This window comes from Somniosus microcephalus, chromosome 7 (assembly GCF_052327205.1).
Source record: "Somniosus microcephalus isolate GS21.2 chromosome 7, FLI_Smic_1.0, whole genome shotgun sequence".
NCBI lineage: Eukaryota > Metazoa > Chordata > Chondrichthyes > Squaliformes > Somniosidae > Somniosus > Somniosus microcephalus.
In genome coordinates, this window is record NC_140993.1 from 72,411,526 (window position 1) to 72,431,042 (window position 19,517).

At 48.5% G+C, this 19,517-nt stretch overlaps 1 protein-coding gene across 4 annotated transcripts in view; it reads left to right on the top strand.

The window, feature by feature from the left end:
• Nucleotides 1-19,517, top strand: part of cables1 (Cdk5 and Abl enzyme substrate 1) — a 205,166-nt gene that overhangs the window by 84,724 nt on the left and 100,925 nt on the right. For 2 of the 4 annotated variants that reach the window (XM_085992592.1, XM_085992593.1), the window contains exon 4: nt 12,934-13,011. The exons of the other annotated variants lie outside the window; for them this stretch is intronic. In XM_085992592.1, the coding sequence (XP_085848718.1) occupies nt 12,934-13,011 (78 nt within the window). The remainder of the gene's footprint in view (nt 1-12,933; nt 13,012-19,517) is intronic. 4 annotated transcript variants of the gene reach the window in all.

The following is a 19,517-nucleotide window of genomic DNA, read 5'->3' on the forward strand; positions in this document are numbered from 1 at the left end:
ACCTCTATCAGGTTGTCTCTTAGTCTTGGCTTTTCCAGAGAAAAGAGCCCCAGCCTGCTCAATCCTTCCTGATTAGTTGCATTGTCTCAGTTCTGGTAACATCCTTGTAAATCTTTGCTGCACTTTCTCCAGTGCTTCAATATCCTTTTTGTAGTTTGAAGACCAGACTGCTCACAGTACTCTGTATGGTCTAACCAACATTTTATATAAATTTAACATTACCTCCATGCTTTTGCATTCTGTTCCTCTAGAAATGAACCCCAGTACTTTATTTGCACTCTTCATTGCCTTATCAACTAGTGTTGCTACTTTTAGCGATTTCTGTATCCGTATTCCCAGATATCTTTGCTCCTCTACCCAATTTTGTTTCTTACCTTCTAAGGAATAAATGGCCTCTTTATTCCTCCTACTAAAATGAACCATCTCACACTTGGCTATTTATCCGTCCACTCTGCATGCCTGTTTATGTCTTCCTGAATTTTGGTGCAGTCCTCCACATTATTAACTACACCGCCAAATTTGGCATTATCTGCAAATTTCGACACCATACCTCCAATTTCTGAGTCCGAATCATTTACTTACACGGGACACCACTTCCTCCTTTCTGGCAGTCTGAGAAACTTCCTGTAACTCCTACCCTCTGTTTTCTGTTTTGTAGCTAGCTATCAATCCATTCTGCTATCTGACCCCTGACTCCATGGGCCAGATTTTCAGGGTGCCGTGAGGTGGGCTTTCAGGCATGCGGGGGGCAAAAATCCCGAATTCGGGGGTCCCGACACCATCCCGCCCAAAACCCGCCTCCACGTAAGTTTCAAGGGAGGCGGGTACCCGCCCCGCACTGGGACCCGCCGACCCGAGGCGGGAAGGGATTAGTGCCAATTAACTGCCTGTTAACAGGCAGTTTTTAGCCTAATCTCTATTTTGAGGGGTGTCGTATGGGATTCCCGACGGCTCCACACCACGTCAGGTTAGAGCAGGCAGGCCGTCGGGTTGAAGGACTTGGAGGGGTCGCGATGTCGGTGTTCAGGTGAATGATTGGTGCATGAGTGCAAAGGTAAGTGTGTTTGGTGTGTCTAAAGTGTGTAAAGAAGTTTTACTTGCATGTACTTACCTTAACAGCCTTTCTTCCTCTAGGCTGCAGGAGTCCATCACTCAGCCGGAACTGAAAGCTGAACGGCTGCGATCTGTCAAAAGTGACAGCCTTCAGCTTTCATTGCCGGTGACAGTTCTAACTGAGTCTGTGTAGAAGGACTCAGGCTAGAAGTCAGACTGTCAGTGTTTGACAGCTTCAAACAGCTGTGAAACACTGATATTTCATCTGTCAAAAACTCTTGACAGATGAAATTTCAGTCTGTGACGTCACCTGTTGCCGGGTGGCCCTTAATTGGCCTGCTGAGCCCGCTGGGTGGGCTCAACAAGGTCAATCAAGGGAAAATCACGTCGATGGAGGCGGGACTAAAACCTGAAAGTTGTAGTCCCGCCTCCTTCCCAACAGCTTAATGAAAATCCAGCCCCATGTGTTCTGACCTTTGTTATGAGTCTCTTATGAAGGCCTTCTGAAAGTCCATGTATACTACATCCACTGCATTGTCCTCAGCTACTCTTTCTCTTAATTCTTCAAAGAATTCAGTAAAGTTGGTTAAACTTTGATGTTCCTTTTAGAAATCAATGCTGACTTTTTAAATTATATTATCCATCGCTGGATGTTTTGTTACCTGATCTTTAAGCAAACATTCTGGTATATTTCCTACCACTAACATTAAGCTAACTGGCATATAGTTCCTGATATACCTATCAATTCGTCCAATGAAAAGCGACGAGTTAAGAAAGTAACTATAGGTTTTTATTGACTAAATAACAGCCCACCCTCGTGGGTGATCGGATCCAAGAAGGAGGAATACCAGCCAGTCGACCACCTTTATACCCGGGCAGGTAGGTGGAGCCATGGGCGGAGTCGGCAGTGGTCAGCCCAGGTATAGCAGCGTGACAAGAGGCGACCTCGTACAGTGATACAACAATGTGAACAGTGATAACTATAGGGAAACGATCTAACAGCGTTAACTATAGTGTAACGACAGTAAACGGTAAAAGTGGTTTACCACATTCACCCCTTGTTTAGATTTGAGTCCGGCGGGGTGAAGTGTACTACCAGTTCTGGTATGTCAGTCTGTCCGGAGGCCTCGTAAGCCTGTCTGATCGTCGCAGCGGCGGTGTTGCGTTCTCCGGTGTTAATGCTGGCGTCTGCGAGGTAGGCGAAGGCTCTTGGGGTTCCGGCGTACCGTCTACCTGGGCTGGAATTGGGGGGGTGGTGGGGGGGGGTAGCGGTGGTGTCTCCGGAGTGCCCGAGGGTGCGAGGTCTCGTAAGGAGACTGTGTCCTCCCGCCCGTCTGGGTATGCCACGTAGGCGTACTGGGGGTTGGCGTGCAGGAGGTTCACCCTCTCGACCAGGGGGTCCATTTTATGGGCCCTCACGTGCTTTCGCAGCAAGACAGGCCCCGGAGAGGTCAGCCAGGTTGGTAGCGTGGTTCCCGTAGTCGACTTCCTGGGGAAAACAAACATTCGTTCATGTGGGGTGGCGTTAATGGCAGTGCAAAGTAGTGACCGGGTGGAATGCAGCGCCGCCGGGAGGACCTCCTGCCAGCGAGAGGTTGGGAGGCCCTTACACTTTAAGGCTAAGAGGACGGCCTTCCATACCGTCGCGTTCTCTCTTTCCACCTGGCCGTTCCCTCGGGGGTTGTAGCTGGTGGTCCTGCTAGTGGCGATGCCTCTCGCTAGTAGGAACTGACGGAGTTCCTCGCTCATGAAGGAGGCGCCCCGGTCACTATGTATATAGTTTGGGAACCCGAACAAGGCAAAGAGGTCGTTCAGGCATTTAACGACCGTGGTGCTGGTCATGTCTGGGCAGGGGAAGGCAAAGGGGAAACGGGAGTACTCATCAACAATGTTGAGGAAGTACACATTACGGTCAGAGGACGGGAGGGGCCCCTTAAAATCGATGCTCAAGCGCTCGAAGGGGCGGGTGGCCTTGATCAGGCTTGCTCTGTCCGGCCTAAAGAAGTGCGGTTTGCACTCGGCACAGGTCTGGCAGTTCCTGGTCATGGTCCTGACCTCCTCGATGGAGTAGGTCAGGTTGCGGGCCTTAATGAAGTGGTAAAGCCTGGTGACCCCGGGGTGGCAGAGGTAGTTGTGGAGGGTCTGAAGTCTATCAATTTGCGTGTTGGCGCATGTAATTCGCGATAGAGCGTCAGGGGGTTCGTTCAGCTTACCAGGCCGGCACAAGATATCATAATCGTAGGTGGATAGCTCGATTCTCCACCTCAAGATCTTGTCGTTCTTGATTTTACCCCTCAGCTTGTTATTAAACATAAAAGCGACCGAACGCTGGTCGGTGAGGAGGGTAAATCGCTTGCCTGCGAGGTAATGCCTCCAGCGGCGTACCGCCTCCACAATCGCCTGGGCCTCCTTCTCGACCGAAGAGTGTCGGATCTCAGGGCCCTGGAGGGTCCTTGAGAAGAAGGCCACCGGTCTCCCCTCCTGGTTGAGGGTAGCGGCTAGGGCGAAGTCGGATGCATCGCTCTCCACTTGGAAGGGGATGGACTCATCCACTGCGTGCATAGTGGCCTTAGCAATGTCTCCCCTGATGAGGGAGAAGGCCGCGCGCGCTTCTTCCGTAAGGGGGAAGGAGGTGGACTTCATGAGGGGCCTGGCTTTGTCCGCATAATTCGGCACCCATTGGGCATAGTAGGCGAAGAGCCCCAGGGTTCTCTTCAGCGCCTTTGGACAGTGGGGAAGGGGTAGCTCCATGAGGGGACGCATTCTTTCGGGATCGGGGCCGATGATTCCATTCTCTACTACGCAGCCGAGGATGGCAAGGCGCGAGGTGTTAAACACACATTTCTCCTTATTGTAGGTGAGGTTCAGCCGTTGGGCCGTACGGAGGAATCTTTCCAGGTTAGCGTCATGGTCTTGCCGGTCGCGGCCGCAGATGGTGACGTTATCTAGATAGGGGAACGTGGCTTGCAGCCCGTTCTGGTCAACCATCCGGTCCATCTCCCTTTGGAAGACCGAAACCCCGTTGGTGACGCCGAAGGGGACCCTAAGGAAGTGGTAGAGGCGGCCATTCGCCTCGAAGGCGGTATACTGGCGGTCCTCAGGGCGGATAGGGAGTTGGTGGTAGGCCGACTTAAGGTCGATGGTAGAGAATACCCGGTATTGAGCAATCTGATTGACCATATCAGATATGCGGGGAAGGGGGTATGCGTCCAGCTGGGTGTACCGGTTTATGGTTTGGCTGTAGTCGATGACCAGGTGGTTTTTATTGCCGGTCTTAACGACTACAACCTGGGCACGCCAGGGGCTGCTGCTCCCCTCGATGATGCCCTCCTTCAGGAGACGCTGCACCTCAGAGCTAATGAAAGCTCTGTCCCCGGCGCTGTATCGCCTGCTCTTGGTAGCGACGGGTTTGCAGTCGGGGGTGAGGTTAGCGAACAGGGAAGGTGGCGGGACCTTGAGGGTGGATAGGCCGCAGGTGTTACGCGGTGGGCGATTTAAAGGCTGCTGGTTGTCGACTGTGAGCGGGGGGAGGGGTCCACCGTATGCTAGAGTGACGCTTTGGAGGTGGGATTGAAAATCCAGCCCTAGTAGGACGGCAGCGCATAGCTGGGGCAGGACGAGGAGTTTAAAGTTTTTATACTCCGTGCCCTTAACCGACAGGGTCACAACACAGTAGCCGCTGATGTCTGTGGCGTGGGACCTCGATGCCATCGAGATCCGGTTGCGCGTTGGCTGGACAGTGAGGGAGTAGTGGCTCACCGTGTCTGGATGTATGAAGCTCTCCGTGCTTCCGCTGTCGAACAGGCAGGTCGTGGCGTGGCCGTCTACTTTGATGTCCATCATTGACTTGGACAGCTGATGCGGGCGAGCTTGGTCCAGTGTGACAGAGGCTAGTGTGTGGCTGAGCGGGTCGCTGTAGTCTGTAGGTGAAGCGGTCGTCAGGTCTGGAGGTAAGGTGGCGGTCGAGCGTGGTGGGTAAAATGGAGGCGCCCACGAGGTGGGGCAAAATGGCGGAGAAGATGGCTGCCCCCACAACCCACATGAGGCACTGCTGGCGTCGGTTGCCTGGATCAAAGATGGCCACCCCCACAGTTCGCATGAGGCACTGCTGGCCTCTGCTGCTCTCCCTCTGCAGGCCTTCGCGAAGTGGCCTTTCTTCAGGCAGCTGGAGCACGTCGCGTTTTTGGCTGGGCAGCGCGACCTCGGGTGTTTCGCCTGCCCACAGAAGAAGCAGCCGGCGGCCCGGTCGCGGGGGTCCGAAGTCGCAGCCGGTACCGGGGGTGGCGGTCCCGATCGGGTCCGGGACGCCGACGCTGAGGTAGGTCCCGGGGGCGGCGCTACGAGGGGTATTGCGGTCGGGGTCGGGCCCGAGTCCCAGAGTCGCGACCTGTACCTGGAATACACCTCGAGGTCCCGCTGGGTCACTTCTAGGGAGTAGGCCAAGGCTGCAGCTGTGTTCAGGTCGAGGTCCTTTGATTCCAGCAGTCTCTGCCGTGAGTAGTCGGACCGAAGGCCTTTCACGAAGGCATCGCGGATGTTATCTTCAGTGTTTTCTGCAGCCGATACTGCTTTAAAGTCACAGTCCCTGCCGAGCGTTCGTAGCGCCCGTAAAAATTCAGCTACAGACTCTCCTGGCTGTTGCGGGCGGGATCTTAGGAGGTGTCTGGCATACATGGAATTTACCGGGCTCCGGTACTGCTGTTTCAGTAGGTTGATAGCGGCCTCGTAAGTAGTAATGTCCTGGATGAGTGCGTATACTTTAGGGCTCGCTTGGGCGGTCAGAACTCTTAGTTTGGATCTCTGAGGGACGCCGGATTCTTCCAGGTAGGATTCGAAGCAGCACAGCCAGTGTTTGAAGTCGAGGGCTGCGTTTGTTGCTTGTGGGTTTAGATCCAGGTACGGTGGTTTGAGGGCTCGCAGCCAAGCCGGCTGCTGTGGCTGTTGTAGCTGGGCGTCTGGCTGGTCGTTTGGCTGCTCCGTTGACTGGTTGTTTGGCTGCTCAAGTGACGACATTTTAAAATTTAGTCAATAAAATTGATATACCTATCAATTCATCCAATGAAAAGCGACGAGTTAAGAAAGTAACTATAGGTTTTTATTGACTAAATAACAGAGCCCACCCTCGTGGGTGATCGGATCCAAGAAGGAGGAATACCAGCCAGTCGACCACCTTTATACCCGGGCAGGTAGGTGGAGCCATGGGCGGAGTCGGCAGTGGTCAGCCCAGGTATAGCAGCGTGACAAGAGGCGACCTCGTACAGTGATACAACAATGTGAACAGTGATAACTATAGGGAAACGATCTAACAGTGATAACTATAGTGTAACGATAGTAAACGGTAAAAGTGGTTTACCACAGTTCCCTGGATTAGGTCTATCTCCCTTTTTGAAGATAGAAATTACATTTGCTATTTGCCAATCCTCTGACACTATTCCTTTTTCTGTTGAATTTTTATATATGGCCTCTGCTATCTCCTCCCTAGTTTGTTTGAGCATCTGTGGGTGCAATTGATCTGGACCCTGGGTTTAGTCCTCCTTAAGTTTGGCTAGTTTGTCTAGTATCTGCTTTCTTTCTATATTAACTGTTGTAATATTCTGCTCGACTTCTTCTGTTGTTGTCATTTACTCTTTGGTTGCTTTTTCAGTGAGAACTGAGGCAAAGGCCCCAATCTTTTCTTTTCTTCATTCACGGGATGTGGGCATCGCTTGCAAGGCCAGCATTTATTGCCCATCCCTAATTGCCCTTGAGAAGGTGGTGGTGAGACGCTTTCTTGAACCGCTGCAGTCTGAGGTGAAGGTACTCATACAGTGCTGTTAGGGAGGGGGTTTCAGGATTTTGACCCAGTGACGATGAAGGAACGTTGATATAGTTCCAAGACAGGATGGTGTGTGACTTGGAGGGGAACTTGGAGGTGGTGGTGTTCCCATGCGTTTGCTGCCCTTGTCCTTCTAGGTGGAAGAGGTCGCAGGTTTGGGAGGTGCTGTCGAAGAAGCCTTGACATGTTGCTTCAGTGCATCTTGTAGATGGTACACACTACAGCCACGGTGCACCAGTAGTGGAGGGAGTGAATGTTTAAGGTGGTGGATGGGGTGCCAATCAAGCAAGCTGCTTTGTCCTGGATGGTGTTGAGCTTCTCGAGTGTTGTTGAAGCTGCACTCATCCAGGCAAGTGGAGAGTATTCCATCACACTCCTTACTTGTGCCTTGTAGATGGTGAAAAGATTTTGGGGTGTCAGGAGGTGCGACACTCAGCACAGAATACCCAGCCTCTGACCTGTTCTTGTAGCCACAGTATTTATGTGGCTGGTCCAGTTAAGTTTTTGGTCAATGGTGACCCCCCCAGGATGTTGATGGTGGGGGATTCGACTATGGTAATCCCATTGAATGTCAAGGGGAGGTGGTTAGACTCTCTCTTGTTGGAGATAGTCAGCACCTGGCACTTGTGTGGCACGAATGTTACTTGCCACTTACCAGCCCAAGCCTGAACGTCGTCCAGGTCTTGCTGCATGCGGCCATGGATTGCTTCATTATCTGAGGAGTTGTGAATGCAACTGAACACTGTGTAATCATCAGCGAACCTCCCTACTTCTGATCTTATGATGGAGGGAAGGTCATTGATGAAACAGCTGAAGATGGTTGGGCCTAGGACACTGCCCTGAGGAACTCCTGCAGCGATGTCCTGGGGCTGTGATGATTGGCATCCAACAACCACAGCTATCTTCCTTTGTGCTAGGTAGGACTCCAGCCAGTGGCGAGTTTTCTCCCTGATTCCCATTGACTTCAGTTTTACTAGGACACCTTGATGCCACACTCGGTCAAATGCTGCCTTGATGTCGAGGGCAGTCACTCTCACGTCACCTCTGGAAATCAGCTCCTTTGTCCATGTTTGGACCAAGGCTGTAATGAGGTCTGGAGCCGAGTGGTCCTGGCGGAACCCAAACTGAGCATCGGTGAACAGGTTATTGGTGAGTAAGTGCCACTTAATAGCACTGTTGGTGACACTTTCCATCATTTTGCTGATGAATGAAAGTAAGCTGATGGGGCGATAATTGGCCGGATTGGATTTGTCCTGATTTTTGTGGACAGGACATATCTGGGCAATTTTCCTCTTTTGTCGGGTAGATTCCAGTGTTGTATCTGTACTGGAGCAGCTTGGCTAGAGGCGTGGCTAGTTCTGGAGCATAAGTCTTCAGCACTGCAGCTGGGATGTTGTCGGGGCCCACAGCCTTTCCTGATCTTGACTGGGGCGAGTTTTACGAGCGGTGGTGTGGGGGAAAGGAGTTGTGATCGGGAAATCCAGAAGTCCGGGATTCCGGCACACTGGAGTTTCGACTCCACAGCGTGGGTCTTTTTTTCCAGCAGGTTCCCCACCCAGAAGCCAGCCTGATTGACAGGCTTATCTTCCTGTTGGGCGGGGAACACTCCGGATTAGGCTGCAGCTCAAGAACAGGAACAGAGCCTGCAGCTGGGTTATTAGTGGCGTGGGGGTGGGGTGGGAGGGTGTTATGAATTTTGTGGGGGCATCAGTGATCCTGGTGGGGGCAGGGGCAGGGCCATGAAGCTGGGAATGGGGAGGGTCCGAGATCCTGGGGGTGCGGTGGGGGGGGGGGGGAACGGGGCAGTGGTGTCTACGATCCTGAGCGGATGTTTTCTGATCCTGGAGGGGGGGAATCGCTTTTGCTTGATGGGCTGGGGGAAAGCAGTCCTGCTCCTCCTGGCCCACAAGCAGTGCTGGAAAGGCACTTACCTCTTCCACACAGAAATCCTCACCTCCTTTTAACTGCCAGGTTTCCCAAAGCCCAGGAAACCCTGGAAGACAGATAAAATCTGAGGCACGCACCCTGATTATAATATTTAAATGGCCATCCAGCCTCCTGGGAGCAGGTTGGTTGCCCGCTCCCATTCTGCCTCTGTTAAAACCAGAAGTGGGCGGGTTTGAGGTACGTTGGGTTCGAGTTTGAGATTTTTTTTTTAATTCACAGCTCACCCAACCCAAACTCACCCGTTAAAATTCTCCTCAAGGTATCTATTCAGTATTCCTGCGATTTCAGTATCATCTCCTGTGATATTATCTTGCATATCTTATAGTGGCCCTATCCCTATCTTAATTCTCTTTTGTTACTTTACTGTTTCTTTTAATATTCTTTGATATTTTCATTTCATAATTCCTCTATGCCTTCCTAATTGTCTTTTTGACCTCTTTCAAGGCTGAGATAGATAGAATTTTAGACTCCAAAGGAATCAAGGGATATGGAGATCAGGTAGGAATATGGAGTTGAGGTCGAAGATCAGCCATGATCTTATTGAATGGCGGAGCAGGCTCAAGGGGCCATATAGCCTACTCCTCCTAATTCTTATGTTCTTTCCTAAGCTCATCATGTTCCCTTTTGTCATCCTCACCGTTATTGTTTATGTACTATGTGTATGCCTTTTCCTTTCGACTCAATATTATCCTCACCTCTTTATTTATCCATGGCAGCTTATCCTTGGCTGGTTTGTTAGAGGAATATATTTCTGCTGAACTTGATTGACTTGAGGTCATCTTTTTAGACTAGCTTGACATCTGAGGCACAGTTTGATAAATGTTGGCTAGCAGAATGTGTAGACAAAATCATAATGGATATCTTGTGAGATGTAGGAAAATATTTTCAGTGGGCCTTCCGTGCCATTGTCATTTTAAACCGGGTGTTAACCCGTTGTCAGAATTCCAAAGATACTGCCCTCTCCTGATGAACAATTCCCTCCCCACCGACAACATTTTCACCAGCCGCTCACCCCAGCTGAGCAAATTATTGTGCCTCTGTCTCCCTTTGCCGTGTTCAGCCCCGACCCCACCTTGACCTCCCATCCCAGCAAGATTCTCCCCCACAAAATGAGGAAGAATTAGCATTAAAAATCTGTGCTAGCTGATGATGTCAAACGTAGAACCCCTGGGGAAGTAGTGAAGTTGGCAGCATTTGAGATGAGCACCAAAGAACCCACCCCTACACCCACCCTCCCCGTGCGACATCGGCCTATCCCCCTCTGATCCTGCTCCCACCTCCTGTCTCAGCTAAGCAGAAATCATAACCCCGCTCCCTAACCAGGAATCGTGCCCCCCGCCCACTATGAGCAGTAAGTTGGGAATTGCATTCAAACACTTCTCCTCCCTCCAACTGGCTCATATTCTCCTTTGTTCACCACTGGCTGCCAATCCCTCCCTTCCCCAAACCCCCCAATGGCTGCAGTTCCACCTCAGAGGCATTCTCTATCCTGATTTGTTTCCCCATTAACAGTAACCACACCCATGATTGTATTTCCTATTCACAGACGTCGCCACCCCTGCTTTTCGGCTGGTATTCATCTCCGCCTACCGGATAAAGTTTTTGATGATTAGCACCTCCTCCATTGTTCACACTGAGAGCATTTCCCAGGCAGAGATGCAGTCCTTTGAACAGCACCCTCTCCCATCGCCTGCTCTCTCATTTCCCTCCCGTCCTCCCTTATCCCTCCCCATCTTTCAGTACTTCTTTGTTGTTTTTGTTGGCTCCCGAAAGAAACATTTCCTCACTCCTCCTCACAATACGAAATAAAAATAATTTGATCTTTCATCACAAATACTGGTCTCTGTGTGGAGAATGAAAGTTTATGGAACATTTCAGGGTTCACTGACTTGAAGGGATTTTTCTGTCAATGGAAAGCTAAAATCATGCCAAAAATCTGGTTCACCAGAAATATCTAACAGAGACTCTCCCTGCACCATTCAAGTTTTTACATTTAAAATGCACCCGCAATAACTAAAGTTTGTATGAACTATAACCTAATTTCTTGGTGGTTACTGGTGTTCTGCAGGAATAAGTGTAGCTGAGGGTCATATGCATACGGTGTACCACAAAAGCACATTCATCAAAAGAAGCCATTAGGACATAATTTCAAAATTTTAAAAATCTGAACAGGAGAGCCTCAGTGGTTTCATCTGTTTCTCATTCTTGTTAAATCGAACAAATTAATCGTAGCCTAAAATCTTTCAACCTGCTATTTCCCAGTAGGGGAGTCGTGTTGCACTGTATGCAGAAGGCTGGCACAGTGCAAGGCATTACACAACAAACTTCTTATTTTTTTACCCTCTGAGTAAGGGAACAAGACAGATATACTGTTTCTGTATAAGGTAATGGAAAATATATACCATTACTCACAATGTAAGCTAACAGAACAGATCTACAGTTACTCATTGTAAGAACAAAGCTGGGTTTCAACTATATTTACCTATACCGGCCTGGACTATAGAGATATGGAATTAAATGTACCTCATTAATAATCACCAATATTGTGGTTTACCCGTACATTGTTTGGGGGGGGGGGGGGGTGGAGAGGGAAGAAGTTATCATTTAATGAAAACTGGAATGCATGTTTTTCTCCATAATTAACAAAATCATGGAACTTATAGAAGATTACAGCACAGAAGGAGACCATTTGGTCCATCTTGTCTGTACAGCCTCTTGGCTAGAGCAATCCAGAATTAGTCCCACTGCTCTACTCACTCTCCATAGCCCTATATCTTCCTTGTGTAACTACTGAGGCCGCAGTTTCTGAGAGTGCGTTTTCAGTAGTGGGCCATTAATTATGGAGAAAACATGACTCTGTCCATTTTCTCTTTAACAGAAACTGGATTGCTCTTCGAAAGAGCTGGTGCAGACTCGATGGGCCGAATGGCCTCCTTCTGAGCTGCACTATTCTATGAATTCAGATTTCTAAGAGTATTACGATTATTATGCATTATAAACATTAATACTTCCCTCTGAGAACATCTAATGCAGGTTTGTTTGCAATTTACAGCGGGGGTAATTTTCAACTTCAACACCTGGGCAGTAATGTGGTGGAGCGGATCGCACATCTGTTGTACAACTTGCCCGATTTTCGTCCCATCGATGGAAAAAAAGCAATCATCAGAAACTTTCTACTCTTGTACTCAGAGCTGCGGGGAAAGGTTTTAGTTTTTCTTGAGAAACCGAGGTGAAGGGCCAAGGTCCCTAGCACAGGACACCACCAAGGTTTGTCAGAGTAGGAGGGAAGACAAAGTAAATCAAGAAGGGTTGATTTAGTGAAGGGAACCTTGGGCTTAAAGCCTTAAGAAGGAACGACTAAGACAGGATAGAGTTCAATACGGTTGAAGCCTGGGAAAGAATGAGTTAAAGCAGGAAACTGCGCAATGAATCTCGGTTTTAACACAACGAGGAGGAAAAGAATGTGTAGGATGCCAAAGCCGGAATTAAAAAAACAAGTGGGAAAGTTTAGAGAAGGAAAGACCATAGTATCGATAAAAACAGAGGGACAAGAAAGGCTGTAAGAGAAGGAGAGGTTGGAGGATGGAGATGGAGAAGGATCGCACGTCAGACAGCAAGCTTGTTCTTGTCTCCTGTTCAAGAATGTGAGAGAGATGCTAAAAGAGCTTCCTGGATAAGAGAGCATTGTTCAAGTTTTGGACAAACTCGAGACAGGATAGGAGGAGTAATTTTCAGAGTATGCACTGGAGGAAACCTTGCCCACCAGCAGCGCATATCGGAAAATTGGGGGCGTGCTGCCCACGATTTCCTGGTGTGCGTTACTGACGGGCGTGGACCATCACCCGCGGTGTGAACTCGAGAACGTGACCTCGGAGGGAGCTCGTATTTAATGTAAGCTCAGCATTTGATGATTGGTATTACACAACACAATTGTAGCATGCAAACTGACAGTCTACTTGCAGAGATTTTGGGAACCAGTTTTATAAATTCAGAGTCATCCAGCAGCCGTAGTGTAGCTATTCCACCTTATGCTGCTGATGCAGAGAGAGATTGCATCGTTGTGTTTGCTGGATAAGTGAAACCAAAGTGTGAGTGACTGTTCATTTCTACTTTTCTAGGATAGTGCTAATCAGTGGCAAGAGATCCTTCTGCTCAGTGTTTTCAGTAATGCCATATCGAGACAACAGTCAGACAGGGTGAGTATACACATGGCATCAGATCTTACATAGGACATTATGAAAATTCATTTTTCTACTTTTATGGTGTCTTACATGTTGAGAATATGAAGAAATATTCTGTTTACATGTAATTCTGAGTGGGTTCGTGAGCTATATAAAAACGTCCTGATTTCCTAGTTATGGTCAGTGGAATATTTATATATTTAAACATTTGTATAGTAAAAGAATAGTTTTTATGATTTTTTTTTTTTTAGAACAGCATACTTGTTTTTCTTTGGGTTTTTTTTGGAAATATTCCTGAGAAAAATAAAATAAAAATCCAGTGGTGGTCTCCAAGAATTTAGAATCATGGAGTGCATGGGATATAATTCTGTCTACATGGCTCGCATATTCAAGCTTTCTTGATTTGAAGCTATGTCAAAATATTATCAAAGTTTTTGGCACGTTAGGTTCGAGCACATTCTGCTCCTGGTCCTGATATTCAACCCTCATTGCAATTTATATTGAAGTGTTTCATTCAAGTTAAATGAGTTCACAAAGGGTTAAGATCCAGCTTGTAGCCAGAACTTGGCAGGGGGAAGAGTTGTACAGTCAAGCCAGATGAACTAATCATTGTAACTATTATCCTTAATGATCTGAGACAATGGGGGTGAGGAAATCATTATTTTGATTCAGAAACTGTCAGTGGACATTCAAACATGGAATATTGGGAGGAACTGAATTCATGCAGACACAACATGAGGTCAACTGGCTGGGCCTTCACCCAGAGGACAGTAGCTGGTTTAATTGAAAGGTTTACTGGCCAAACCCTGGATGGGGAAGAAGTTAGAGTTATTGCCCCCAACTTTCTGTACTCCGCAGCATCAAAAGAAGAGGGAAACACATATTCAAGGTTAGTTGGTAATGTTTGCTAAGAGAGGCAGGAAGGCCTAGGCCAATAGGGAGACCAGGCAGCGCGGATCTAAGTGGAGGCGGTATCAGCGGCGGCCGAACCTTCGACGATTTCCAAAAAAACAAGGAGTGACATCACGGGACAGCAGGTAGGTGTTTGGTTGGTGAGTATTAAGGTTTTTTTTCCCTCTCTTTTCTCTGTAACCTAGGACAGTGATTTAAATTAGGTGCGAGAAACTACAAAGTACTGTATTAAACTAATTAATATAACTATTAAATAATAGTTGAATAAAGACTTTTAACTAATTAAATAAATAAAATAAGGCTAGACTAAGATATGGCAGGGCAGGTTGTGTGTCTGGACTGCAGTATGTGGGAGTTTGTCCCGAGCGAACACGTCTGCAGTAGATGTCTCTGTCTCAAATCTCTCCGGCTCAGAGTCATTGAGCTGGAGTGCGAGTTGGAGACACTCCGACACATAAGCGAGGGGGAGGAATTTCTGGGCAGTTTTATCCAGAATGCAGTCATACCCCAGAGGAAAGCACAGGTTCAGGAATGGGAGCCGGGTAGCGGGGATTTAGGAGAGGTTGAGAAGGAGGTCCTGCAGACACTGGTCCTGTCCAACAGGTACGAAGTACTCGTTACCTATGAGGACAAGGAGAAAGACTGCAGGGAGGACAGCCACAATGCAGACCAAGGCACCGTGGCTCAGAAGGCTGTCCAAGGAGGGGGAAGAGCAGAATAGAAATATGATAGTGATAGGGGACGCTATAATTAGGGGGACAGAGAGCGTGCTTTGCAGCCAAGAATGAGAATCCCAAAGGGTGTGTTGCCTACCCGGTGCCAGGGTAAGGGATATCTCACGGCGGCTGGAGAGGAACTTGGAAAGGGAGGGGGTAAATCCATGTTGGAACAAACAACATAAGTAGGAACAGGGAGGAGGTCCTGCTGAAAGAGTATCAGGAGTTAGGATCTAAATTAAAAAGCAGGACCTCGAGGGTAATAATCTTTGGATTATTGCCTGAGCCACATGCAAATTGGCATAGAAGTAGACAGATAAGGAGAATTAACACATGGCTAAAGGGCTGGTGTGGGAAAGAGGGGTTCCTTTTCATGGGACACTGGCACCAGTTCTGGGACAGGAAGGAGCTGTACCGATGGGACGGGCTCCACCTGAACCGGGATGGGACCCGTGTCCTAGCGGAAAGGGTAAATAGGGAGATGGCAAAGGCTTTAAATGAGTAAGATGGGGGGAGGGATCTATAAGAAACGTAACCAGCCTAATTATAAACAAAACAGGAAAATAGAGCATAGGAAAGAATAAAGTAAGGGAGGAAATAACAACAGAAAATGTTGGAAAAACTCAGCAAGTCAGGCAACATCCGTGGAGAGAAATTTGAGTTGACGTTTCGGGTTTGACCCTTCTTCAAAACTGGAGAGAAAAGGAACTAGATCGAAGGCAGGGCTGCGATCGGACAAAAGAATAAAAGAACCAAAAGAAGTAAAAGAGATTAGAAGCTAGACGAGATGGTAATAGGCTGTGATTAGGTGTAAAGTGTACTGGCAGGGCAAAAGATAGCTGCCAGGTGTGAGAGAGAAACAAAAGGAAAGGGGGGGGGGGAAAGGAAAGGAGTGGAAAAAAATATAAGTGAAAATGAAATGGGGGCCGAGGTTATGATCTGAAATTGTTGAACTCGATATTGAGACTGGAAGGCTGCAGAGTGCCTAATCGGAAGATGAGGTGCTGTTCCTCGAGTTTACGTTGAGCTTCCGTGGAACAGTACAAGAGGCCAAGGACGGTGAGGTCCGAGTGGGAATGGAGCGGTGAATTGAAATGACAGGCGACCAGAAGCTCGGGGTCACCCTTACGGACTATTGAACAGGAGTCTAAAAAGATGGTTAAACATAAAGTGAGAGGAAATCCTATTAAAAATGAGTTAAACTGTACAGCAATGCACACAGTGTCTGTAATAAAACAGGGGAGCTGGAGGCAATCATACACTGTGAGGAACCAGACATAGTAGGGATTACTGAGACATGGCTACAGAAAAATCAGGACTGGGAATTAAACATTGCAAGGTATAACATATTCAGAAAAGATAGAGAGGGAAAAAGAGCAGTGGCGTAGCTGTACTTATTAGGGATAACAATGGCAGTAGAAAAAAGTGACAGCTATCAGCAAGACAAAAATAGAATCCATGTGGATAGAGATAAAAGATAATAAAGGATCAATCACACTAATAGGTGTAGTCTACAGACCACCTAATAGTGGAAGGGAGGTGGAGGACAAAATATACAGACAAATTAGGGAAATTAGTAAAAAACATAGAATAATAATCATGGGGGATTTCAACTACCCCGATATTAATTGGACAGAAGAGATAGGTGAAGGGGATAAGGGAATGGAGTTCCTTACAATGTGTACAGGACTCCTTTCTAACCCAATATGTAAAAAGTCCGACAAGGGAGGATTTGCTATTGGATCTAGTAATGGGGATTGAACCAGAGCAGATAAGAGAAGTAAAAGTAGGGGAACATCTAGGCAATAGTGACCATAATATAATACGCTTTAAGATGATATAATTGAGAAGGAAATAAGTATGACGAAAACCAGGGTAATAGATCGGAGAAAAGCTGATTTTGAGGGGCTGAAAATAGAACTTGGGAAAATAAAATGGGCAACAATATTGGCAAACTACGATGTAGAACAGCAATGGGAAACATTTAAAGGGGTGTTTAATGAGTGCAGGAAAAATATATTGCGCTAAAAGGAAAGAACAAACTAAACACTAATGAGACTCCATGGATGATTAAAGCCATAAGGGAACAATTGAGGGTAAGGAAAGAGGCCTACATTAAGTACATAGACAGCAGGGGAGTGCATGATAAGGGAGAATATGAAGAGATTAGGAGACAAGTCAAAAAAACCATTAGGGAGGCAAAGAGGAACTATGAAATTAAATTATCAAGAAACATAAAACAAAATAGTAAAATATTTTACAGGCACATCAATAAAAAAAGGAAGATTGGGATGGGAATAGGGGCCATTGAGGGATAGACAGGATAATACCACAGGTAACGATAGAGAGATGGCAGAAATATTAAATAATTATTTTGCTTCAGTATTTACCAGGGAGATTGAACAAGTAGACAGGACATTGGATGATGAGATTAGTAATGAGATAAGTGCATTTAAAATAAAAACAGAGGATATGTTAAATAAACTAATCAAACTCAAAGAGAATAAAACCACTGGTCCGGATGGATTGCATCCACGCATTTTAAAAGAATCTAGGGAAGAGAGAGCAGAGGCATTACTACACATATTTAATAATTCGTTAGAAAAAGGTGTAGTGACAGAGGACTGGTGGATAGCTAATGTAATACCTATATTTAAGAAAGGAGATAGAACATGTCCAGGGAATTATAGACCAGACAGCTGTGGTAAACCACTGTTATACCTGCCTGTGTGGGTGTTTGTATTCCACTGTGTACATGTCTGTACATGCCTCGGCTGACTCCTCCCACGAGTCCAGGTATAAAGGTGACTGCTCCACAGTCCCTCTGTATTCTGGACTGGTCGACCACTCGAGGCACACCTTCATTCTCTTGTTAATAAAAGCCTGTTAGTTACTCGCTTAACCTCAGTCTTTTGAGTAATTGATAGCGCATCAATTTTATTAACAAGATTTTTTATAATGGAGAAGATCCTCACACCAGTATGCCTGGACTTAGACCATCGGGAGGCGGATGCATCCACCAAGTTTGTTCACTGGCTTAGGTGCTTTGAAAGATTCCTGATCGCCTCCGCTGCAACGGTCAAATCGGATGAGGACAAACTGGATGTCCTGACCTCCAAAGTGAACCACCGAGCGTACTCGGTCATCCAGGACGCGACCTCGTACACGGCTGCTCTCAAGCTCCTCAAGGACCAGTACACGCGCCCAGTGAACGAGGTGTACGCCAGGCACCTCCTGGGGAGTCGTAAACAACAACCTGGGGAATCGACCGAGGAATACCTTCAGGCACTGTCTGTGCTTGGCCGGGCCTGTGGTTGTAAGGATGTAAAGGCCGCCGTGTACACAGAGGAACTTATCCGGGACGCTTTTGTAGCGGGCCACAGGTCCAATTACACCCGACAGCGACTGTTGGAGCAGAGTGACCTCGACCTCAACAAGGCCTCTGAACTCGCACTATCATTGGACGCAGCCTACCGGGGCATGGATGCCTACTCCTCTGCACTGTGGACGCCGCGGGGAACGACAGCCTGGGACACGGTAGGACCGTCTCATAGCGCTGTGCCACATCCCAGCAATGGCCCAACTACTGCAGCAGTGTCCCAAGGCCAGAAATGCTACTTCTGTGGCCAGGCCAAACACCCCAGAGCGCGCTGCCTGGCGAAAAATGCGATCTGCTCGGGCTGCGGGAAGAAGGGACACTACGCCAGCGTCTGCAGGGCCAAAGCCACCCCGAACCCCAGCAGCGCCGCGTGTGGGCCGTGCGGGCCGCCATCTTGGGCCTCCCCAGCCATGTGCGAACCACCGGAACAGCAGCCATTTTGGACGCCTCCAGCCACATGGGGATCATGGACGCCGCCATCTTGGACGCCAGCCGGGACGCAGCAGGCCCCCAACACTGCCTCATCTGATACCCGCAGCGACACACCGACCCCTACGCTGGCCTCCGTTACGCTGGACCAAGTGAGACCGCACCAACTGGCCCGGTCCACAATGGACATTAAGGTAAATGGTCACGAAACAACCTGCCTTTTTGACTCTGGGAGCAAGGAGAGCTTCATCCACCCCGACACGGTGCGGCGTTGCTCTCTCCCAGTCCTGCCTGCGCACCAGCGGATTTCTATGGCCTCCGAGTCCCAGTCGGCGGACATTGGCGGCTACTGCGTGGTGACACTCTTAGTAGACGGGACTGTGTACGATAATTTTAAACTTCTGGTCCTGCCCCACCTCTGCGCTGCCGTTCTACTGGGGTTAGATTTTCAGTGCCACCTTAAGTGTTACGATGGCGTACGGTGGACCCCTCCCCCCCACTCACAGTCCGCAGCCAGCAGCTTCCAAACTGCCCGCCGCGCACCAGGTGCAACCTCTCCACACTGAGTCACCCCCCCCCCCCAACTGTTTGCTAACCTCACCCCCGACTGTAAGCCCATCGCCACAAAGAGCAGGCGATACAGTGCCGGGGACAGGGTTTTCATTAAAACCGAAGTGGAGCGGCTCCTGAAGGAGGGGATTATTGAGGGCAGCACCAGCCCCTGGCGAGCCCAGGTTGTGGTCGTTAAGACCGGCGAGAAGCAGCGCCTGGTCATCGACTACAGCCAGACAATAAATCGCTACACCCTGCTGGACGCTTACCCACTCCCCCGCATAGCTGATATGGTCAACCAGATCACGCAGTACCGCGTCTTCTCGACCATTGACCTGAAATCAGCGTACCACCAGCTCCCTATCCGCCCTGAGGACCGCCAGTATACTGCCTTTGAGGCAAACGGCCGCCTCTATCACTTCCTTAGGGTTCCCTTTGGCGTCACCAATGGGGTCTCCGTCTTCCAAAGGGAGATGGTCCGGATGGTCGATCAAAATGCGTTGCAGGCCACTTTCCCATATCTGGACAATGTG